A 25,324-nucleotide genomic window follows, 5' to 3' on the forward strand; every position below is an offset into this window, starting at 1 on the left:
GAGACCCTGTCTCAAAATCAAATAAAAAGGGCTGGGGATATGGCTCAGTGGAGTGCTTTCCTAGCATGGGTGAGGCCCTTGATTCAATTTCCAGGACTGTAAATAAATAAATAAATTAGACACAATAAGAGGTCAGCAATACTCCTAATAAAATATAATAAGTCTAGCATTACACTACAATAGAATTTATTTAGCCAGGTGTGCTGGTGCATGCCTGTAATCCAGAGATTCAGGAGGCTGAGGCAGGAGGATCACAAGTTTGAGGACAGTCTCAGGAACTTAGCGAAGCCCCCTAAGCAACTTAGCAAAATCCTGTCTCAAAAGAAAAAATAAAAAGGGCTAGGGATTAGGCTCAGTGGTAAAGCCAGATTTTGTACTAGCAATCCCCAGTACAAAATAAACAAACAAACAAATGAGTAAATGTTATTAAAACTCGTGAAGTGTTTATCTCAGGAATTTTCCATTTAATGTTGCCAGAGTATGGTTGACTACAGCTAACTGAAACCATAGAAGGTGAAGGACTGGTGGGGGGAATATTGTACCCAAGGGTTAGGATGCTAGAGTCACAAAATATTCAAGCAGAGCAGAGTATCTCCACTCTACCTGAGCACCTGCGGCACTTGAGTGGGGTCTGCTGCTCACCCCAGTGGCCCTTAGCCCATGATGCTGTCCTGAGGTCCTAATGTAAGGGTCCGGCGAAGTGTCGGAGAAAAAGACCACCAAGTGACCACTCATGCAATTGGCAGAAGGGGATTTATTGAACCAGCATGCTGGGGCTCCGTGCCCACTCAAGAAGGGAGAACAGCCCAGAGCCCTGAGCAGGGGCTGAGCACTGCTTAAGTACACTTTTTGGGGAGGGCAGGGATTTTACATACATCACAGTCTCCTTTAACAAATCATCATACACCGCGGGAAAATCAAACAACAATTCTTAGACTTGATTAGTACATACATTGGCGGGAACAGGTCAGGCTGGAGTGATAGGTCATTCCTAAGGAGGGGGTTACATTCAAACTGATTGGTCCAGGCCCTGCAATGCCTACGTGACAAGCTACACAGGGTCTTGAATGCTATAAATCAACTAAATAGCCAGTAGGGCATTGTCTTAACTGCCTCGGGAATTTAACCCAGGCTTTGCAGTTTAGAAGCAGGTTTACAATGCCTGGTCCTTTACATTTTAACTCAGGCCTTGCAGCTTAGAAACTTTACAATGCCCGGTCTTTTACCCTTTAACTTTTACACTTTAACTTCAATTTCTTTTACCCTTACACTAAAGGGACCTGCTTCTGTCCCTCTCCCCATTATTAGCACCCTGAAGCCCCCCACCCACCTTGGGGTCCTTGCATAATTCCAGCTGGTCCCAGCCACAGGACCCTTGCTCCTGCTGTCCTCTCTATCTGGGAGGCTTTCCCTCAAGTCTTTCCTCTGTCTTGGCATCCAGATCTCCTCTCAAGGTCACCCTCTCAGAGAGGCCCTCCCTGCCAATCCCAGTAAAGAAACCCTCCCCTGTCACCCTCTGTGATGGTTAGTTTAAGGCATCAGCTTGCCTGGGCTAAGGGCTACTCAGCGGGCTGCAACAGCGCCCTTTCTGGGGGTGTCTGGCGGAGCCTGGCCTTTCAGTTGGTGGATGGTGGCTCCTACCCAGTGAGGACAGTCCTTGTCCCATCAGCCGAGGGCCTGGACAGAACAAAAAGGCAGAGAAAAGGTGAACTCACTGGCACATTCTTCTGGAGCCAACACCCTTCTCCTGACCTTGGACGTCACACCCCAGGTTCTCCAGCATTCTGACCCCTGAACTTGTGCTGCCTGCTCCCCTGACCCCCAGGCCTTTGGACTTGGACTGAACCACAGGCTTCCCAGTGTCTCCAACTTTCTGCACATCATGGGACATCCCAGCCTCCATGATCGCCTGAGCCAGCTCCCCTAAGGAACCCCTCTGAGACCTCTCGGTCCCTCCCTCCTTCTCTCTCTCTCTCTCTCTCTCTCTCTCTCTCTCTCCTCTCTCTCAGGTTTGGATAAGTGGTGGGTTGTGGATGGCAGGTGGGTGGGATGAATGGATGGGTGATAAATTCCTGCCCTTTTCAAGGATTTAAAAGCTGCACATCCTGTGTGAGGCCCAGGGACAGGGAGATTCACTCTCCCTACATTAAAGGAAAACTTCCCTCTCTGCCTTACAAAGGGCACGGCCCTGAGCCTGGGGCTCTGGGAGCCGCTTATGTTTCCTTCCTTGGTAGTTGCCTGTCTCTGTCATAGCTCAGGCTGCTAGGACACCTGGCCTTCCCCCAGAGCCCTGGTCAGACTGCCACGTCATGAGGCCAGCCCCTCGCCCTTGGCACTGCCGGCCCTGGCACCAGCGCTGGACACCGAGTGATTTTCATTTGTGACCATCTGACCCCTAATTACTTCTGTTAATTACTTGGACAGGATTTCCATATAAAAACAGCTTAAAACCTAGGGAAGTGGGAGGGGGTGTTCTTCATCTGTCCTTGTCCACCACCTGCCCCTCCAGGGAGGAGACTGGACACGGCTTACGTTATTTTATACCCCAGAGATCGATTCTTGCAGGTTCTGAGCCTGGCTGAGGTCAGCCTTTCGTCTGATGGACTCCCTCAAAGACCCGATGCTCTGCTAATCCCGTGTCTTCTAAAGTGACTGATTTGCTTGTCCAGGGGGGAAGAGTGTGATAGTGGGAAGGAGGGAGAGGGAGGGCAGAGGCCCCGGTCCACTGCGCAGTGTGGAATTAACTGCTCTTGTTACTTGTGGTCCCCCTCTCTGATTTCCACCAAGGAAAGGCCCGCCAATAGCAGCCCTGACCCTGTACAGAAGTCCACGGGGGACATAGGGGGTCGCTCAGTGGTAGAGCACTCACCAGAATGCGTGAGTTCAATCCCCAGCACTCTCCCCAACACACACACACACACACACACACACTCACAAGAACAAAAGCCTACAGCTCCTACCACCCCTCAAACATCTCCTGATGCACAGGGCTACTATCTTGGCCCCTCCTCTAGTGCAGAAAGGCAGGGCCCCAAAGATAGCAGGAAACAGTTTTATTTGGTGCAGCCAAGTTCAGAGGGCACAGCTTTCACTGTAATCAATTAATTTCCTGAACCCCGAGTTCAGGCAGTTTCAGAACTTTACACCCAGCATGTAAGGGGAGGAGCTCAGAAGTTCACATAAAAGCAGCTTTTTCTTTCCCTGTGCTGGGCAAGTTAACCCTTCAAGGACAACACCTGAGAAGGGGAGAGCTTCTTCTCCCTTTTCTCTCCTCCCCTGCCAGCTGTTACCATGGAGCCCAGGTGGTAACTTCTCTGATCTTAGAAATGTAGCATCTCTGTGAAGCCCAGCTCAAGGCCAGAGGCCTTGTTAAAGGATTTATCTTTTTATTATCACATTTTGCATTTGCGGACACACTTCTATACTGTACTACTATACTGGATGCATGTTTGTGGAAAAGAAGTAAAGGGGCCTCGAGTACCTGGGTGCTGATCTCCCCCAGGCCAGTGGCCAAGTAATAGAGCAGCAGGAAAATAGGAAGTTTACCTCCATTGAACTCTTTTGTAGAGACTCTTGCTCTTAGTTTTAAATCAATTATGGTGAAGATTTCTAGAGAAGCTTAGTTAAGGTTTTCTGTGGAGGGCGGGTGCCACTACCTATGGGTACCAGATTCTTTGGTCTGTTCCTTCCTCTCATTCCCTCCACTTTTCCTGCCTAAGCCCTCCCTGTCCTAGAGGCTTCGTATGCAAGACCGGTTCGCTCGTTCATTCAGGATTTGTTAAGTGGCCACCCCAGGCCAGGCTCTGGTCAGGCAGCAGGCCATCAGGCCTCCACTGTGGTGGTTTCCTGCCAGAGAAGACAAGTACAGGAGCAACCCCTTGTCATGGGTATGATGACATCAGGGGGTCCCAGAGCAGGAGCCATCCCAGGGTCATGGCTCAGGGGTCAGGGAAAGAGTCACTGGTGAGATCTGTGGAATACTCAGCAATAAGGGGTCCGTCCAAATGTCTGGAGATGGCCAGACTCCAGCAGGCCTTGCAGTAGTGGGAGGCCAGGCCCAGGGGTGGTGGAGACACTGAGCACTGGGACAGCACCTGCCCCGAAGCCGACCCCCCTCAGAGCATCTACATAAAGGGCTTAGCATAGTGTCCTCTGTCCCTTTGAGATGTGTGTGAAATTCATGCCTGCAACTCAAGTGTGTCTCTGTCAAGGACTTGGGCACCAGCTCTTTGACATGTGTTCAGGAAAGGTGGGGCCTCTGCCTCCAAGCCTCACAGGAGGGTGGGACCCTAACTTCTGTCATTGCCAGCTGCAGACCCTGGGCTAATCACACTCTCCTTGGCCAACGTTGCGTGATTCTTTACTTCTTTGACTCCCCTGAGCCCTCGACTGCCCCCTCCTTTGTGCAGCCTCTAAAATGCCCAGTGGTGTGAGTTACTCAGGAGGCTGAGGCAGGAGGATCGCAAGTTCAAGGCCAGCCTAGACAACTTTTAGTGAGACCCTGCTTTAAAACAACAACAACAACAACAACAAAAAGAAAAAACCCAAAACCTGAGCATCCCTGGGTTCAAATCTTCAGGACTGCAAATAAAATAAAATGCCCGGTGACCTCTGCACAAGCCAGAATGGAGGTCCGTTTTGCCCCGCAATAAAAATCTGCTTTGTCTAACTAAGCCTGTTCTTGTTTCTCTTTGATGTTGTGAGAGGGACATTGTGAAGAGAGCATGGGCTGCCCAGGCTAAGTGGGAGGGTTCAGAGCAAGGGGGCAGGGGGAGGATGTTCTAGGAGAGAACCAGGGAAACCAAGGGAGGCTCAGAAGAGCTGGAGTGGAGAGGGGAGGGGGTCGCTGGGGCCCTTGGTCCCCCCTGGCAGGGGTGTTCCTCTGCCCTGTGGGCAGCCTGTCCACGCATCCCCATCACCGCCTCTCAGGGGCACAGGGCGCCTCCTGCTTCCCTGGGGCTTCTCTTCCCTCCTGGATCTGCCCTACCAGGGTCCCGCCCCCTCTCTGCTGGGCTGCTTTGGGGCTGTCCAACCCTCTCTGGAGACCAAGAGGATGCAAACCACAGGGCTTCTTCCTTCTCTTAAAAACTGGGATGTGGTCACACACCTAACGCTCATTCTTCTGTTCACCGTGGCGCTGGGGATGGAGCCCAGGACCCGGAGCTTGCTGTGCTGTCCCTGAGAGCCACTCGCCAGCCTGGAAGCTCAGCCTTCGCAACGGTGCAGCCAGGGGCCCTTATCATCACGCAGCTGTCCCCACTGTCCAGCTCCAGAACACTTCATCTCCATGCCCATCAGCAGTGACCCCCATGCCCCTTCCCCAACCCCTGGCAGCTACCTCTGTGTCCACTTCCTATTCTGGACAGTTCCCAGGAGCTCTTTCCTCAGTGTCCACTATGCGGAGCCCACGCCTTGTTTATCCCTTCAGTGGGACCTGGACATGGGACGCCTCGGCCTCTGGACGGCTGTGAGTGGTCTGCTGAGGACGCCCGTGGACTGGAGTGTCTCCTGAGCACGCTGTCAGTCCCCCCAGGTGAATCTGTGAGGGTGGAATCTCTGGGTCCCCTGGTGACTCCCGGAGGTGCCTCTGGGAACAAAATCTGTGCCCTTTTCCACTAGCCACAGACAAGGGTTCCGATTTCTCTGTGTGTTCAGTGGCCCTTGTTGCTGTGTTCTGCCATCTCCGGGGGTGTGAGGTGGCATGTGGTCTGGTGTGGCCTGGGGTGGTGCGAGCTGCCGCGGAGCTCCCTTGGGAGCTGGGGAGAAGGCCTCCTGAGCCCTTGAGCACACTCCTACCAAGGACTCTCAAGGAACTGCCACTCCTTTCTAAAGCTCCAGGGAGGGCAGGTCACCAGAGCTGCCTGGCTGCCAGGCCTGAGGCTGCCAGCTGGGCTCCTTCCATTCAAAATCTACTTGGTAAGAGGCTCCATGAGTCTTCCCGCTGTGGTGCTTCCAGCCTCCACCGTCCCAGCCTCTCCTCAGTGTGGCCCTGTCCTCAACCACACCCCACAGGGGTCAGGAGGGACAGTGGGGCAAGGAGCAGGCTGGGGGCAGCAGGAGGCTGCAGGAGGGAGCTGCTCCCTCCCTCCCGGCTCTTTATACCGGTGCTGCCTCCACTGCCGGCCCCCATCCTCTACTGCACTCCCCACTAGTGAGATGGGCACTGGCCTCCCAAGGCAGCCAAGTTGCCTGGCAAGAGGAGACTTCCCCGGGTCAGGCTCCGCCCACCCCGCCACCGCTGCCCAGCTTCACAGTGCCCAGGGGCAGCCTTCTATGGCACTTGCCCTCAAGCCAACACAGTGTCCACCAGGCTGAAACCCCTTCCCACAGGGGCGAGAGGAGAGAAAAAATGCCCCTGGTTTGTAGTATTCGACCCTCTCTGTGTCTTGGCCAATGTCAGGCTGCCAACGTGAAGTTACAGCAGACTCAGGAAGACAGGAGCATAACTGGACTCAGCCACAGGGGGGAGCCGTGTCCACAGGCCTGTGCCCTCTCCTGGCATTCTCTCAAGCCCATGCCAGAGACTAAGGGTAGGGGCGACTGGGGTACAAAAGCCCACTCCTTGGACTTAAGGTGGGACAAGTCCTGGGAGACAGTGCGTGCTCCAGGGTCCCCCAGGGATAGGGCTGAGCCTGGAGGCTCCTGGAACCCCGCTGGTATTCATTTCTTCCTCTCCTGCTTCCCTCACTCTGTTTCTGGTTTCTCCCCAGGGCTGCATCATTCTTTGTGGGGAGGCTGTCCTGGGCACCCAGCATCCCTGGCCTATGCCCACCAGATGTCAGTAGCATCCTTCCCCAGATGAGACAACCAACAATGTCTCCAAAATCTGCCCAATGTTCCCTGAGGGGAGGATTGGCCTTCACCCTTGCCCCACCCTAAGACTTGAACTCTTCAACCTTGAAATAATCCCAGCTACTTGGGAGGCTGAGGAAGAAGGATTGCAAGTTCAAGGCCAGCATCAGCAATTTAGAACTTGTCTCAAGATAAAATAAAAAGGGCAGGGGATGTAGTTCTGTGGAAGAGTGTGCCTGGGTTCAACCCAGCATGCCAAAACAGAAAAAGAAAAAGAAAAAAAAAAAAAACAGTTGAAGGGTTGGCTTTGGGTTTACCAAAGAGAGCAGGACATATGGGTGAACACTTTGTTTAAATTTATTTGATCCCCAGCTTTTTATTTAGAGAAAGTTTCCCACTAAGTTGATTAGGGCCTTGAAACCCACGGCATCACACTACTAGGCAAGTGCTCTACCACTGAGTTACATCCCCAGCCCTGGGAAATGAATTCTGCCAAGAATCTTGTGAGCTCAGAGTGGTGAGTAGGAAGGATGGAAATACAGGACAGAAGTAAGGGAAGAGAGGGATTTTGCCAGGAGGGCTGGGGATGCAGACTCCTCTCGGCAGTGGCGTTGGCCCTGTCTTCCATGAGAACAACAGTTCTGCCCTGCTGGCCTCAGGCCTGGGGCCTTCCTCCCAGGACAGCCCTGTCTTGCAGAGAACTCTACCTGCATCTGGGCGCCTGAGTTGCCCTTAGTCCTCCTCCACTTAGTCCTTAGGCCAGTGCAGCATATTTTGGGGTAATGTGTCTTGATCCTTCAGAGCAAGCACAGACAGGGCACAGAAATAATGAACTTGAAACAGTTAATGACCTTACTAACATCACACAAGTTCAATGGATATTGCAGATACACTCAGTGGGAATTTATTGCCAATGCCTCATGGACTTCAAAGCTGCTGTTATCAAAGATGTATGTTTTCTGTCACTTTAAAATAACTTGCATTTTCTAGAACTTTCCTGTTCTGTTTGGTTTGGCTTCTTTCACTCAGTATGACTGTTTCAAGGTTCATCCTTATTACACATATTAAAAGTTCATTCTTTTTATTGCTAAGGAGCTTTTGTGTCTATTTTTCAGTGCTGGGGACAGAACCCAGGGCTTCCATCCTGCTAGGCAAGCCCCCCACCCCTGAGCCCCCCTCCTGTCCTTACTGTTGCATAGACTTGAGGGCTCTGACAGTGATCAGGTCCTTTGATCTCTCCAGGCCTGTTTCTCCAAAGGGGCAAATGGACAATGGACTCTTGAGGAAATGCTACCTGGATACCTCTGTGTCTTTCTTCCTGAGTTCAGAACTCATGGCACCAGGTGCAGCAACTGTTTACTTGTATGCTAGAGCCTGTGTGGTTTCTGCCTCAGCATCAGAAAGAAAAAAAGAAATCTGTTAGTTCCTGATATGGAAAGTGAGTGTCGGAGTCTCCAGGATTCTGCAGCCCTCTACGTCAGGCAGGGGCCTCCGACCGCAGCCCTCCGTCAATGGGCAACTCTCTCGTGGCCTGAGCAGCCACAGGGGCTGGGAGGACAGGGTTGCGGACACAGAGAGGATCCGCTGAAAGCCCAGAGTCAGCTCACCGTCAATTCTGCCCTCCCTTCCGCTGGGATCTTGAGTGAGGACTATAGATAGTGTGTGGGGTTACAGCCGAGGATGGAAGGCAACCAGAGAGCAACCCCTAGCCCAGAAAAGAAATGAAATATGTTAAAAGGAGAAGAAACAGAAACAAGAAGCATTTCCACATCTCATGGGCAGCCCTGGCCCCGAGTTTCGTTCCCAGTGGTTCCACAGCACGTCTGTTTGGGCAGGGGAGGAGGCAGGTGGTGAACCTCCTTGCCCAGAGCAAGTCCTGGATAGACATGGCTGGTGAGGGTGCTCAGTGGTGGGGCAGCCCAGCATGCACAGGGCCCTGGGTTCCATCTCAGCCCTGGGATCAGGGAGGGTGGATTAAGGAAACAAGTTACAGCTGGAACCTTAGAACTTTCAAAGTAGAGAAGATGGGATGGGTGGAGGCAGCGCTGAGCCCAGACCCACGTGGCAATGTGTCCTTCCCTTGACCTAGAGAGCTACAGCTTAATGGCCACATCCCTGTACCTGCCAGGGAAGCCCTGCTGCCACTGGGAGCTCCTAGCGCAGGCCAAGTACTTTCCATAGTTTTCAAATCTCCACGCCAGACTGGTCCTACTAGCTGCTTTTCCCTTGTGGACACTGGTGCTCACGAGGGAAATCATGTGCCCAGTGAGACACAGCCAGTCCAAGGGCTCTGGATGGGACGGGCAGGAAGCTTCACAGTGGTTCCCTGGCATCCACAGGACAATGACTTTTCTTTTTTCTTTTTTTGTAATGGGGATTGAACCCAGGGGTTCTCTACCACTGAGCCACATGTCCTGGCCTTTTAATTTTTTAATGAGATAGGGTCTCCCTATTGCTTAAGGCCTTGCTAATAGCTGGGGCTGGCCTTGAGTTTGAGGTCCTCCTGTCTTGGTCTCCACAGTCACTGGGATTACAGGCATGTGCAACCACACCCAGCGCTCCTTATTATTATTATTTATAAGGAATTGAGCCTGGTATAAGCGAGTGAGACTGGGGCATTTGCTAATGAGCTACATCCCCAGCCCTGCACTGAGGAATAGAATATAAATATGCTGGAGTGCTGCTGAACTGGGCCCTGGAGAGGAGCCTAACACACCTGGCAGGCTGTGCTTCCTGCCCTTTGGGAGCCACTGTCATGTAGGAAGCTCAGCCCTCCTGAGACCACCAGGCTGGAAAGTGCACCCAACAGGGGGAGGCCCTGGTGGGCAACAGGCCACATACAGAGAAGACCAGAGGGCACTGTGGTACATAGCTGTAATCCCAGCAACTCAGGAGGCTGAGGCAGGAGGACCACAGGTGGCAGGCCAGCCTTAGCAACTTGAGACCCTGTGTCAAAATAAAAAAATAAGGACTGGGATGTAGCTCAGTCATAACACTATGTATTAAGCACCTGTGTAGCTAGGCAGGGGGGTCAGGTAGGGTCCACATGGATGAAGATGGCAGGTGAGTCCCTGTCTCTGGGGCTGGCCACCTATAAGAAGCAAGAATGTGCAATGTGGCCAACTGTGATCCATTCCTTCTATGGAACAACCATGGGTGGTCAACGGGGTATTCAGGGAGGGCCTCAGAGGTGATGCCAACTCAGACCTGGAGGAGGAGCCAGTCTAGCATTGGGGAATAGGGGGCATATGGGGACAGCAGAGAGCCCCCTGCCTGCCCCTTCCACAGCCAGAGCCAGTCACCACAGCGGTTGAACCCCTGCTCCAGCTGCTGCTCCTGCCTGGCAAGTAGCAGATGTTCACCCCAAGAGGGAGAGAGAGCCAGTCTGCTTGAAGGAGAGCGACCTCGGCAATATGCTGCAGCTGCAGAAGGTGACAGTGCTTTGATCTTTCTCCACACTCCTCCAAATGGTGGCCTGGCCACAATTCTGCAGATCTGATCCCCTTCAGAACACTCGTCCACTCGTTCTGGAAGCTGCAGATGCTTGGAGGAAGGAGAGTAATTTGATGGCAAAAAGAACAGTCGAGAAATGGTTTGGTTAAATCCACAGGAAGGGGGTCCAGGAGTGTCCTGCTTTATTGATCACACTGGGCAGATTGTCAGCAAATGACCAAATAAAAAAATCCATTTTGAGCCCCCAAACAGAAAACAATCCTAGTCTTGAATCCTCTTCCTCAGTTATGCCAGAAGGTAGTCTTGAACCTCCAGTGGTGTCTGAATTAGGCAACTGGAAGTCCTTTTACATAGCCTGGTCACACAGTGCAGACTAAAATTCTAAAGTACCTGGGGTTTCTGTCCTCAGACCTTGGCTACCGTTGTCTGATCTTTACGAGTTAACCTCCCCCTTCACTTCCCTGAACAAATCTGCAGGCAGCACCAGGCTTACAGGACTGCTGGTCTGTCTTGGTAGCTCAGACTTGCTTCTTGGCCCTAAGCAGAGGCACAGAAAAAAAGCAGGGCTTCAAACCCAGCAAGGAAGGTATGGCAGTTATGTCCCATGCTTCCAAAGGATTTCAAATTAGCAGCCGGGTGTGGTAGCACACACCTGTGGTCCCAGCAGCTTGGGAGACTGAGGCAGGGGGATCAAGTTCAAGGCCAGCCTCAGCAACTTAACTATGTCCTATGCAACTTGGAACCTGTCTTAAAAAGGGTTGGGGATGTGGCCTAATTGTTGAGCACCCTTTGGTTCAATACCACCCCACACACACACACACAAAATCATATTAGTGAAAATTTAGTACATTTTTATTATGGAATAATAGATCCGAAAACCAAGTAGCATAGTAAAATGAAGGCCCTTATACCTCTCTCCTGAAGGCCAACCCTAACCCATTTTTCAGGGGTACTGGGGATTGAAGCCAGGGCATTTGACCAGAGCTACATCCCAGCCCTTATTTTGAGATGGTCATCCTGAGTTGTCAAGACTGGACTCAACCTTGAAGCCATGTGCACACATGAATCCCATCAGAAATTTATAAGAAGCATTTCTTGAGGTTCTGGAGATCAAACTCACTCTACCTGAGCCTCACCCCCAGCCCAAGAAAGCTAATGTGTTGTGCATGTCAACAATCCCCTGCCTACCGAATTGCCACTGGGTTTCAGGCAATAAAATCTGTACGTTTGAAGTGAAGAATACAATTGTAAGAATAAATCTGGATGTCATGGACAGGCCTGATGTCCTTCACCAGCTGAATTAGCTCATTCTGAACCTGGTCAAATTTCATGGGGTTGATCTCAGTCCAAGAATCCCCGAGGATTTCGTCAAAGATCTCCAGAGGGGCAGGGTACTTCCCTTGTTCCAGCGGCAGGCTAGCGGTGTGGCTCAGCAGGTTCTTAAGAGCAGTCAGGGGGATTTGGTTCCCACAGAAACTGAAGGTTTTGAGCTGGGAACAGTGACCCAGGGCTGGTGAGATGGCATTTAGCTGGGACTCTGTTATCTCACAAAACTCTAAGACCAGGGTCTCAAGGGTGTGTGCCACCTTCTCCAGCAGGACCCGGAGGGGCTCAGGACTCATATCTTTCATGGAAAAAGAGCTGAGATCCAGACACTTCAGTTGATCAGTGCTCGGACACAGGGACAGATGCTTTAAATCCTTCTCCTTGAGCGGACAATCTCTCAGCGAGAGTGTTTTTAAGGGGGTCCGACTCCTGGAGAGAAAGCAAAGAGTTACTTCTGGAGAATGAAGGCACCACGTGGATACAGTGGGAAATGGTAGGTGAGAACTGTCTAATCCCAAACCCAAGGTCGCCCTGACCTTCTGATGATGGTGGACCCCCAGGACACTGTGGGTTGCAGAATCTGCTCCTACACTCACCCATTTCAGGGTGAGCCTTTCACCACCACTTGAGTGACCAGGTGGGTCCATCATCTCTAAGGCTCCTCCCCTGACTGCCAAGCCGAAGGCCACAGCTCTGGCCACAGGAGGTCAGGGGGAGTCATGTACGAAGGACAAACCCAGGCAAGATGAAGGAAACCCACCCGGGTTGTCCACCTGTGGGGCTCACACCTTGTACCCTCCATCCCTGCTCCTCACCCTCTAGTCCAGAATCACCACCTGAGGCTCAGAGCAGCCTTCCCCAGGGGGGCATTGGGGGCGGCTCCTCTGCTCCCCGCTGGAGAGCACAGAGCTTCCCTGTTGCAAGGTGCAGGTGAGGGGGCTTCCCTCCTCCAGCGCCCTCTCCTCTACCCCGTCTCCCACCTCCTTCGCTGGACAGGCCTCCCAGGGAAGGAACCTCACCCACCCTCACTAGCTCCTGTCCCCCCAGCTGGCTTTTCTACATGGTGGCACTTCCCAGACCATGCACCCCGGTTTAGCCCTCTGCTTCTGTGTGGGTGGTGATGAGACCATCCTTCAGGACTGAGCAGGGACCAGAACCTGCGGTCACTCGGTCACTCTCCAGCATCTCCTTCCCTGACATGGCTAGTGGCCAGGGCACAAGCCCTGTAACTGCTCGGTAAGCAAAAATGGCTTTTGCGGCAATGCGCACCCCTCGTGCTTACAGGAGGATTTTGTGCAGCATTCCGCAGAGGAAGAAGACGTTGTTCACGTAGAGCTCGCGGAGTTTGTTCACCTTCCGCAGTTGAAAGCTGTATCTATGGGAATACCACCTGTTTTTGGAGCGCTTGGTGAAGACCTGCGGGCTCATGTTGGAGAAATGGAGGACAAGAAGGTTCCTCATCTTGCTCAGGATAAAACAAAAACGGAACATTATTTCCAAACTCCAGAATTCAGCATTCACCTCCAGTTCCCGCACGTAGTAAAAGGACACAGTCCTCGGGATTGTATACTCTGAGTAGCAACCATTGACCTGGAGCTTCTTGCAGTATATACGGACCACCCTCCTTGCTTTCATCACCCACTCAGTGAGGATGAAAAGTAATCTTGGGAAGACTGTGTCCGGACAGAATTCTATGAAGATCTTCAAGCGTGGCTTCGCTGCTCTTTGGCTGCATTTCTCTCTTTCCTTTGGAGACGCGGCCTCTTGTGAGCAGGCACCCAGTGGGGCTCTGGACCACTGATTGGGGCAGTCCTGATTCATTCGAAAATCGATTGCTTTCAGTTTCCATTTCCTATGGAGAAAATGGGAAGGAGGCTCGAAAAATAGACAAAGACCCGCCGGCTTCCAACCTGTGCATTAGACCCCAGTGAACCCCTTTTTCTGGGTGGCTGCTCCTCTGCTCTCCTATTTTTCTCCGTGTCCTTTCTCCTTGAATCCAGCCAGGGACCCTTCCTGTGGAGGGGGCAGGGCAGCCTCCTCCCTGGCACCACCTGGTCCACCCTTCACCCTGCCCTGCCTCCCCCCACCCCATGTCTCTTCCTGGGCCCCCCTCACCTGGGGTGAACCTTGTTGAAAATCAGCGAGCTTAGCCCATACAGTAGAGTTCTTAAGGCCGTCAGATCTCCTGTCTTCACCAGGTAGTCCACATGCAGACAGGCCAAGGGGCAGGACAGCACCATCTTCTTTAGCATCTCCTTGTGACCCCCCATTATAGCCTCCTTGTACAACTGCAGGATGAGCACCCTGGGCAGGTACTCCAGATTGGGGATGGGCAAGTCCTTTTCGCATAGTACGTTCTGTATCACCAGTTCCTGGAGTGTGGGTACGGTCTGGAAGCTCATCCTGTTGAATCTGCAGGGAACGGAGGCACCCTTTCAGGCCAAGCCTGAAAAACCCCTTCTCATCCAGCCTAGGTCCAAATCCTGGTAAGCCACAGCTCTGTGGTGGTGGGGATCAAATCCCCAGTATCCAGGTCCACCTCTGGTCCTCCCAACTCTAATCCCACTAGTTATCAAGGAGTCTGAAGGCTCACCAGTCCCCCTATGGACAGGTGACTCATCTTCACTTTTGAGATCCTGGGGAGTGAACCAAGGGCTGAATGCTTGCCAGACAAGTGCCTTACCACTGATCCACATCCCAAACCTAAACCTCACTTAGGACCACCTGAAAGAGAATGGAAATGTCACAGGGCCAATGCCCAGCCTGGTGGCACAAGCCTGTAATTCTAGCAACTTGGGACACTGAGGCGGTAGGACTACAAGCTCAAGTCTAGCCTCAGCAACTTAACAAGACCCAAGGCCCTTGTGAGAGATCCAATCAGAATAAAAAATTCAAAGGGCTGGAATGTGGCTAAGTGGTAAAGCACCCTGAGTTCAATCCCCATTACCAAAAAATAATTTTAAAAAATGAGAACCTCAAGTTCAAGGGCAGCTTGGGAAACTGAGCAAGACCTTGTCCGAGGCTCAAGATGTTGTTCAGTGGTAGCGAGCTTGCCGAGCATGTGAGGCCCTGGGTTCAATTCCCTGTACCACACATGCACACACAAAACCATAAACATGTGGACATGTACAGATGTAAATCTAGATATAGCTATAGCTTAGGAGCTGTGCTGAGGGTGGTAGCTCAGTGATATAGGTTACTGAGCCCACATATAGCCTTGGGTGAGATCCCCATTGGACCCCAAAAATGAAAATCCGAACTTTTGGTTGCTGAACTTAGAGGAAGTTTCTTTGGGGTTCCTGGTTTCAGAGGTTCATTCCATGGACAGCCAGCTCCATTGCTCAAGAGGCAGAAGAACATGACCAAACAGAGCCTCAGAAAAGCTGATCAGTACCGGGCAGCCTGGAGGTGGTGGGCACGGTGCCAAGAAACTTTAACAGGGGTTCACAGGATGCTTTCATTATATCCCTTGTGGCTTTGAAACTTACATGTTTCTCCCCCCACCCCTGCATCTTCTTTTCTCTAGCCTTCTCTTTCATGATCTCCCTGATCTCCTTCCTGATCTCCCCTTCCTAATCCCATTTTCTTGAATCACCTCTATAAAAGCCCCCTGTTCCTGAGGATAGGCAGAAGCACAGGCTTTGGGACACTAGTCCCTGTTTCTTCTTTGCTACCAAAACAATAAACCTTTTTCCTTTTTCTCAATATCTTGTCATTGCTATTGGATCAGCATGGAGGATGGGGCCAAGCCTTTGGTTGCAAAAATATAAACCCAAAGACACATCCACAGGGACCTATTTCCTCCAGCTACACCCCACCTGCCTAGAGTTTATCACCCAGTTTATCATGGGTGATTAAACTCTAAATAGATGAATGTACTGATTATGGATCTTATAACCCAATCGTCTCACCCCTTTCATTAACACTAGAACCTTTGGGAGAATACACCCTATCCAAACCGTGACACCAAAATCTAGTAAGAAAACATTGATATAAAATATATACATCACACATATGTGCACATATTCCTTTGTTTTGCAGTGATGGGGTTTCAACCCAGGTCCTCATACTAGGCAAGTCTTCTAACACTGAGCAACACCCTCACCCTGTTTTAAGCTCTAAATACAAAATAACTTGTAAAACCACAATACCACAAATTCCATGAACTGTCATTTAAAGTAATATAGACTACATATGAAAATTGTCAAGACAATTCAAAATCAAATAGATAGCTCTCGCTTACAAATTTTGCACTGGGTCAGGCACAGTGGCACACACCTGTAATCCCAGCAGCTCGGGAGGCTAAGACAGGAAGATCTTGAAAGCCAGCCTCAGCAATGGTGAGGCACTAAGCAATTCAGTGAGACCCTGTCCAAGCAACTCAGTGAGACCCTGTCTCTAAATAATATATAAAAATAGGGCTGGGGATGTGGCTCAAATGGTCAAGTGCCCCTGAGTTCAATCCTTGGTGCCCAAAAAAGAAAAAAAAATCATTGGGTGCAGTGGTGCATGCTGGTAATCCCAGCAATTTAGGAGGCTGAGGCAGGAGCATCAAAAGTTTAAGGCCAGCCTTAGCAATTTAGGGAGATTCTAGGCAACTTACGGAGGCCCTGTGTAAAAAAAAAAAAAAAAAAATGTAAAAGGTGCTGGAGATGTGGCTCATTTGTTAAGCAGCCCTGAGTTCAATCCCCAGTCCACAAAAAGTCAAGTTGCAGGTCAGCCACAGCACCTTAGCAAGACGTTGACCAATTTAGGTAAACCCTGATTCAAAATAAAACACGGGTCTGTGGAGATGAGGCTCAGTGGTAAAGCATCCTTGGGTTCAATCCCTAAGAATCATCATCAGCAGTGGTGGCAAACTGGGCTGCAGTCACCAGGGCAGACTGGCTGTGGTAGACAGGGTGGCGCATCCTTAGGGGGGCTGTCACTTACCCTCTCTGCACGTCTGGATGGAACGGTCTGGCTCTCCAAGTGTCAACAGATCCAGGCAGTGACTCTTGGTCCAGGATTCTCTGGAACCTTCTCTGGCTGCTCTGAAGCTTTTATTCCTCCTCTCCAAACCCCTCCCTTGCAATCAGAAGCTCATATCTGACTAGATTATTGAATCTCATCCAATTAATCCTGGTTGGATTTTCATCTTATTGATTGGTTTTAGCAGATCTCCAGGCAGGAAGGGGAAGGGATTCTGGGTGGGGTGGAGATCCTCTCAGGGATTTCTTTCACAGAGCTTCATTCACAGGGTCACCCTCGGTTCTGAGCATGAGACACCAAAGGACTTCATCTGATATTGGACTCAGAGAAACCCCTGAAAGCTCATTGTTCAGGGGTCCGTGGCCACACTGATATTGCGAACCTGTTCTAGAGTTAAAACCTCTTAGGTGTGATGGCTCACTTCTTTAATCCCATCTATGCCAGCAGCCCCAGAGGCTGAAGGAGGGCAATCCCTAAAGCAAGGAGCTCCAGGCTAGCCTGGTCAGCAGGGTGAGAACCCATCTCAGAAACAAAGACAAAAATGCTTTATGAAGCCGGGCGTGGCAGCACACACCTCTAATCCCAGTAGCTCTGGAGGCTGAGGCAGGAGGATTGGAAGTTCAAGGCTGGCCTCAGCAATTTTAGTGAGGCCCTGAGCAACTCAATAAGACCCTGTCTCAAAATAAAATACAAAAAGTGGCTCAGTAGAAAAGAAATTGGAAAAGAGTTGCTAGAGACACTAAAAACCAGCCTCTACTTCAGAGCCAAGCCTGTCCAAGGAAGGGACATGGCCTTTGTCCTTGGAAAGACCCACAGAGCACTCCTAGGCACATTCCCACCCTGCTAAGTTGTTTATCTACAAATAACAGGAGAGATATGCTGAGCCAGGTGTCCCTGACTCAGTCAGGCTAGGTGGGGACCCATAGCAACCCCCTAGCAGCCACCAATCAGCATGAGACAGGGAAATACCTGGGATGCCAGATGACCCTCCCAGTAGTTTATGGTGTTGGAAAACCATGTAATTCAGCATGAACACCCCTCTTGGCTTAAACCAATCAGTTCAAATGAATCCCTTTCTTGTAGTAACCAATCACCCCTACCCAACTTGTTCCCACCAGTGAATGTGCTAATTATGTTTTAGAGTTGTTGTTTGATTTTCCCGGGTGTGTGATGATTTGCTAAGAGATGCTATGATGTGTGTGGGGGTCCTTGCCTTCTCCAAAGAATGTATAAAACTGCTGCAAACCCTGGGCTTCAGGCTTCTCAGCATCACCAGTTGCTGTGTGCGCGTGGAGGACTGAGCTAGCTCGCAATAAACACCTCTTTGCTGCTTACATCCTGGTCTCTGGTGGTCTTTGAGGGTCCCGAATTGGAGCATAACAACACAACAGAGACTCCTAAAACCTCTCGCTACCCTCGAGGACAGGGAGGGAGAAGCAGTCTTTTGTTCCCTTACAAGGTAAAGGATGTTTCAGGGGGATCAGCTCAGCAAACTGGCTTGAGAATAGAGTCACCTGTACGGGTAAAAGAAATTGAAGTTAAAGGGTAAAAGACGGGGTGCTGTAAAAGTTTCTAAGCTGCAAGGTCTGAGTTAAAATGTAAAGGAGTTATTGTTAGGTTTCTATGCTACCTGCAAAACCCGAAATTTCTGTAGCTGTTAAGACAATGCTTAGAACCGCCCAGTAAATATTTCCCCTGACTATTTGGTTGTTTAGGGCTCTGTGTGGTCACACATAGGCATTGCAGGGCCTGGACCAATCAGTTTAAATGTGTACTCTCCTTAGGAATGACCTATCACTCCAGCCTGACCTGTTCCCGCCAATGAATGAACTAATCATGTTTAGGAGTTGTTGTTCAATTTTCCCGCGCCTCATGATGATTTGTTCTGATGTATACAAAGCCCTCCGCCCTCCCCAAAAAGTGTACTTAAGCAGTGCTCAGCCCCTGCTCGGGGCTCTGGGCTGCTTTCCCTTCTTGAGTGGGCACGGAGCCCCAGAATGCTGGTTCAATAAATCCCCCTTCTGCCAATTGCATGAGTGGTCACTTGGTGGTCTCTTTCTCCGACGTTTCGCGGGATCCTTACATCATCAGATATGAGCTGGGACCTGAGACCAGAGAGCAGCTTTGACTACCAGCCCTGGGAAGGCCACTTTTCCGTGTCTGAAGCCACTGAGGGTGGAAGCTGTGGGTACCTCTCAGGATGTTGGGGAGCAAGAAATGTAGGTCAAAGTGTGAGTCCCTCTCATCATGGCAGCCACCACCTGGAGCCTTTCAATGTCAGGGTTCTTCCTACAGGGGCATTTCCCAGGCAATGCTGAGCCCCACACAGTGCCAGGGTCCTTTATCCTATAAAAGCAAAGTCTAAGGAACAATGACATTTTAACGAGTGTTAGATAATAGTGAGACATGGTGGTACAGGTCTGCAGTCTGAGCAACTGGGGAGGCTGAGGCAGGAGGATTGCAAGTTTGAGGCCTGCCTCAGCACTTGAATTTAGTAAGACCATCAGCAGCATATCAAGTCCAAGTTTAAAAATGAAAAGGACTGGGGAAGCCAGGCACAGTGGCACATGCCTATGATCTCAGTGGATCAGGAGGCTGAGACAGGAGGATCTTGAGTTCAAAGCCAGCCCTGGCCCCTCCTTACATGGAAAATAACTTTGAAGCTATCAATCTAATTCAAACTCTCCTCTTGTTGCCTTTGGGGGGTTTTGTGGTACTGGTTTCTGTGGAACTCAGGAGTGCTCTACCTCTGAGCTATATCCCCAATGCTTTTTGATTTTATTTGAGAAAACCTTCACCAAGTTTCCCAGGCTGGCCTAGAGTATGTGATCCTCCTGCCTCAGCCTCCAAAGTGGCCGGGACTACAGGGAGGTGTGCACCATCAGGCCCCGTTTTCTGTTTTATTTTGCAGTGAGCAACTCCTCTACCATAGAGCTACATCCCCACCCAATATGGGTATTTTCTTTTATTCTAATGAACACTCTTTTCTTGTTTCAGGAAAGAACATTCCTAAAGCCATAATGTTCAATATTAAAATCTAATACATTAAAGATAAAAAAGTTTATTTGAGTAAAAAGCAATCCATGAACTGGGGAACTCCACATTGGAAGACATTCCCTGGCCAGGTGCGATGACACACACTCCTAATCCCAGCAACTGGGGAAGTTGAGCAGGAGGATCACAGCCTGGGCAATTTAGCAAGACCCTAAGCAACTTAGTGAGAGCCTGTCTCAAAATAAAACAAAAAGGGCTGGGAAGGTAGCAGAGTGGTCAAGCCCCTGGGTTCAATTCATAATATCAAAAAAGAAAAAAATATATCCTAATAAATACAATTATATTTATATATATTTTTTATAAATGACATGATTTAACCAACTAATAAATCAATGGTGGAGGCCTGCTTATCTGATCAAAACCTCGTGTTTGTTCTTCAAGGTGTTTAAATTTGGGGTGATGCCAGGCATGGTGGCACACGCCTGTTTTCACAGAGACAGGAGAGGCTGAGGCAAGAGGATCACAAGTTCATGGGCAGCCTCAGCAACTTAATGAGGCCCTCAGCAACTTAGCAAGACCCTGTCTTAAAATAAAATATAAAAGCTGAGCTTGGTGGCACACTCCTGTAATCCCAGCTGCTCAGGAGGCTGAGGCAGGAGGATCGTGGGTTCAAAGCCATCCTTAGCAACAGCAAGGATGCTGTTGCGCTAAGCAAATCAGTGAGACCCTGTCTCTAAATAAAATACAAAATAGGGCTTGGGATGTTGAATGCCCCTGAGTTCAATTCCTGGTTAAAAAAAAAAAAAAAAAGACAGAAAATTGAGGGTGGTAGTGCTTTGTTTACAGGAAAACATCACTTTTCATCAATTAGGGTACAAGTTTCTTTCTGTTGAATAGAATAAAATAAAAGAAAGAAAGAACTACTATGAGCCCAAGTTATTCACCTCAGATCACACTGCTGGAAGAGAATTCAAAGTATTATTAAAATGCTCAGGGGACCTGGGTGGAGCTCAGGAACTATGGGTCCTTGTCACAATTTATGTCCTGAGTGAACTACAGAAAATACCTGGGTGCTCCAGTCGGCCTCTGGGGCTGGCATCCACTTTACTGCCAGTTCTGGGAATCTCTGGTGCACCCCAGTCCCCGGGCAACCCATGTGGGACCTTCCCAGAGCCAGCCCACATTGTCCACCAGAGGCACAGCCACAGTGGTGTCCTGCCAGGCGGCACAGAGCTCCTGCTGCACGTTCCTTGGAAGCATTTATTTTCTCTGCAGAGCCGCAGCCTCTGCTGCTCCTGCTGTTTCCCCCTGGATCTGCTTTTTTAAAATTGATTTTATAGCATTTCAGTCAGTTGTGCATATTTAACCTGAGTCTAGTCATAAAGAAATATCAGTCAATTGTACCTTGAGGTACAGACTCTCGTAATCCCAGCAGACCCTCATAATCCCAGCAGACCCTCGTAATCCCAGCAGACTCTCTAAATAAGCTAATATTATGAAAAATTTTTGAAAATATTGAGGGAACATCTAGTTCATTCATTTTATTATTTTTTATTCTATTTTGTTATACACAATGGCAGAATGCAGTCATTCCACATTACACATATAGAGCACAATTTTTCATATCTCTGGTTGTATATAAATTATGTTCATGCCAATTTGTGTCTTCATACATGTACTTTGGATAATGATGTCCATCACATTCCACCATCCTTGCTAATCCCCTGCCCCTCCCTTCCCCTCCCTTCCCCTCCCACCCCTCTGCCCTATGTAGAGTTCATCTATTCCTCCCAAACTCCCCCTCCCTACTCCACTATGAGTCTCTCACCTTATATCTCAGAAAACATTAGAATGGCCTTTGTTTTTGGGGATTGGCTGACTTCACTTAGCATTATCTTCTCCAATGCCATCCATTTACCTGCAAATGCCATGATTTTATTCTCTTTTATTGCTGAGTAAAATGTCATTGTGTATATAGGCACATTTTTTTTTATTTATTCCTGCTCCAATGCTGAGGCCTGGAGCCCTGTGCGGGGTCACAGTGCTGGTGATTTCTGTGGAAAGCAGCTGTTTAGGAGTCCTTGAACACTCTCTGTGATGCAGTATTCCAACTAGGTGAGATCTGGACCACAGACTGACAAAGAATGCTGCCTCCCCCTGGCCCGCCATCTTCGTTCTCCCCACCCTTTTTATTTTTTTATTTGTTATTTTTTTTTAAAGAGAGAGAGAGAGAGAGAGAGAGAGAGAGAGAGAGAGAGAGAGAGAGAGAATTTTTTTTTTAATATTTATTTTTTAGTTTTCGGCGGACACAACATCTTTGTTTGTATTTGGTGCTGAGGATCAAACCCAGGGCCACATGCATGCCAGGCGAGCACACCACCACTTGAGCCACATCCCCAGCCCCTCCCCACCCTTTTTAAATGCTGGTGATGGAACCCTGTGATGCTTTACCCCACTTAACTACCTCCCCAGTCCTTTCATTTATTTTGAGACAATTTCCGGCCAAATTGCTAAGGGCCATGATAAATTGGTGAGGTCAGTCTTGAATTTGCAGTCCTCCTTCCTCAGCCTCTGATGTGGCCAGTGTTATAGGTATCTGCCACCACACTTGGCTCTAACACTGTTTTTTTTCCCTAAGCCGCAGAGAGAGGTTTATTTGGTAAAGTAGATACAAATTCTAGGGAGAATGGTGCAATATCAGGAAAATGCCTTTGAGGTAAAGCAAGGAATACTCACTCAAGGTGAAAAACCAGCCTCTACCTCAGAGCAAAGCCTGTCCAAGGAAGGGACTTGACCTTTGTCCTTGGAAAGACCCACAGAGCACTCCTAGGCACATTCCCACCCTGCTAAGTTGTTTATCTACAAATAACGGGAGAGATCTGCTGTGCCAGGTGTCCCTGACTCAGTCAGGCTAGGTGGGGACCCATAGCAACCCCCTAGCAGCCACCAATCAGCAGGAGAAAGGGAAATACCTGGGATGCCAGATGACCCTCCCAGTAGTTTATGGTGTTGGAAAACCATGTAATTCAGCATGAACACCCCTCTTGGCTTAAACCAATCAGTTCAAATGAATACCCCTTTTGTACTGACCAATCACCCCTACCCAACTTGTTCCCGCCAGTGAATGTGCTAATCATGTTTTAGAGTTGTTGTTTGATTTTCCTGGGGTGTGTGATGATTTGCTAAGAGATGCTATGATGTATGTGGGGTCCCTGCCTTCTCCAAAGAATGTATAAAACTGCTGCAAACCCTGGGCTCGAGGCCTCTCAGCATCACCAGTTGCTGTGTGCATGCGGAGGACCAAGCTATCTCGCAATAAACACCTCTTTGCTGTTTACGTTGATCTTGGTCTTTGGTGGTCTTTTGGGGGTCCCGAATTCGAGCATAACAAAGGCAGAGTGCAGGCTATCTCCAGAGGGAGAGAAAATCTCTGGCACTAGTTTTATTTTTCACTGAAGAAGAAAGCTGAGGTTCAAGCATTAAATCTTTCACTTGTGTTAGTTCTGCGGAAAGTGGTGAGTTAGGGGCTTTACAGATTCCAGAAGAATCTTCAGATTCACATTTGGATTTCTTGCTGGGAGCCTGCCAGCCCTGAGACAAGCTTGAGGGTCCAAGTGCAGGTTTCTGGTATTAGCAGAACTTCTTAAGTGAAGTTCAAGATTTTTTTTTTCCCTGACTTTGAGGTCTGGGTAAATTTGCCTTTGACAGTCAGGCAAGGTGGCTCACCCCTGTAACCCGAGCAACTCAGAGAAGCTGGCAGGAGATGGCAAGATCCAGGCTAGCCTCAGCAGCTTAGTGAGACCCTGTCTCAGACTAAAACAAGAAAAGATAAAAAGGGCAGAGATGTAGCTTGGTGACAGAGAACTCCTGAGTTCAATCCTTCATACAGGGGAGAAGGAAAGAAGGGAGGAAAGGAGGGAGAGAGAGAGGGAGAGAGGGAAGGAAGGAAGAAAGAAAGATAGGGGGAGGAAAAGAAAGGAAAAAAAAGAGAAAGAAATGGAGGGTAGGGGAGGAGAAAGGAAGGAAGGAAGGGGGAGAAAGAAATTGCCTCTGGCAGTATACAGACCAAGACCAGGCAAGATTGGTTAGGGGTTGAGAATCCATCAGGGACGCAAGATTGCTTTTTTTAATAAGTAAACTTTTTTTTTTTTTGAGAGAGAGAGAGATAATTTTAATATTTATTTATTTATTTTTATAGTTTTCAGCGGACACAACATCTTTGTTATGTGGTGCTGAGGATCCAACCTGGGCCGCACGCATGCCAGGCAAGCGTGCTACCACTTGAGCCACATCCCCAGCCCCTGCAAGATTGGCTTAACACTTGGAATAAACCTGGAGTGCAAATCTCCTTTCATATTTGAATAACAATTTCATTGATTAACCACATCAATGGAATAAAGCAAAAAAAAAAAAAAAAAGAAATAAGAATCATCTCAATTGACACAGGGAGAAATATTTGTGTGCCAGGTATGATGGTGCATTCCTGTTAACCCCAGCTACAGGAGACTGAGGCAGGAGGACCACAGGTTCAAAATCAGCCTCAGCCACTCAGTGAGACCCTGTCTCAAAAATAAAACATAAAAAGGGCTGGGGACATGGCTCAGTGGTTAAATGCCCCTGGATTAAATCCCAAGTACCCACCCACCCTGCAAAAAATATATGGGAGATTCAGAGAGAAGGGAAGGCTAAGAAGGTCCCCTAGGCAGGAATGAATAGGTGGCTGGGTGGGGGAGGTGGGGAGCGAGAAAGGTTTTTCTTTCTTTTCATTTTCTTCCTTGTTTTCAATGGAAAATTGTTTTTAAATTGATAAAAATGATCTATGAGAGAGCTGCCACCGCCGTCCTCGCCAAGGGCGCAGCCAGAAGCGCGGTTCGCCATCCACCGCCTTGGTGATGAGCATAGGAGCCCCAGGTAGTCCTTCCAGGAGCTGAATTGCTGCCGGTGCGCCTGACCCTGGGCACTCACGTAGCGGGCACTGGGCACGACCGCCACGGGCGCGGGGACGCGGCCACGGCGGGGCCAGCAGGGCGCCCAGGGAAAAGCCTCCATGGGCAGGCTGCTGGCTTCAGGCATCACGCCGCCTCCCCGCCGCCAGCGCAGGCTGGACAGAAGGGACAAGCCAAGCCTGCCCGCCGGCCAGCCGCTTAAACAAATTTTTGGTACTAGGGATGAAACCCAGGGGTGCTCTACCACTGAGCCACATCCCTAGCCCTCAATTTTTTTCATTTTCAGACAGGTTCTCACTAAGTTGCTGAGGGCCTGGCTAACTTGCTGAGCTGCAAATGCAGCTCAGGGGTAGTGTGTTTACCTAGCGGGCAGGAAGGCGGAGTTCTATTCCCACCCCAGGAAGGGGGGAATCCTTCACCTCAGTCTTTTCCCAGCTACCCTGAAGCCAGGGTTCTGTGTCCTCTGCATGTGCAGCTACATGCTAAGTTTCATCTCTAAGTGCCCAGAGGAAAGCTTTTCCTATGCACCTGACTGGGAAGGCACACAGTAACAGCACAGCTGCTTCCTGACAGGGTCCTGGGCCATGAAACATCCAGTTGCACCAGGATAAAGGGTGCCTATCTGCCCAATAAGCTCAGGAGAAGGCACAGATCCAGATGTTCAGGGGAGGCCAAATGTCCCTCAGTATCCCCATCAGCTTAGCAGGAAGCTGGACAAACCACCAACGTGGAGAGTAGGACACTGATTGGTCTCCAGAGGGGCGGGGCACATGCTCTAGGCTTAACTGGCTCAGCCTGGCAGAGTGCAGCAGGTGGTTCTCCAGGACTGACATGGGGAGATA

At 49.8% G+C, this 25,324-nt stretch overlaps 1 protein-coding gene across 1 annotated transcript; it reads right to left on the reverse strand.

Moving 5' to 3' along the window:
• Positions 1-11,450: 11,450 nt before the first annotated feature.
• Positions 11,451-24,609, reverse strand: LOC124109854 (PRAME family member 12-like). The gene is made up of 5 exons (XM_046468707.1): positions 24,372-24,609; positions 14,286-14,295; positions 13,687-13,983; positions 12,854-13,423; positions 11,451-12,000 (listed from the first exon to the last, which is right to left on the reverse strand). The coding sequence occupies exons 1-5, from the start codon at positions 24,607-24,609 to the stop codon at positions 11,451-11,453; spliced, it is 1,665 nt and encodes a 554-aa protein (XP_046324663.1).
• Positions 24,610-25,324: the final 715 nt, after the last annotated feature.

The sequence above is a fragment of the Marmota monax genome, unplaced genomic scaffold, assembly GCF_021218885.2.
Source record: "Marmota monax isolate L192 unplaced genomic scaffold, Marmota_monax_Labrador192_F-V1.1 WCK01_AAM20220418_F8-fsc00008, whole genome shotgun sequence".
NCBI classification, from domain to species: Eukaryota; Metazoa; Chordata; class Mammalia; order Rodentia; family Sciuridae; genus Marmota; species Marmota monax.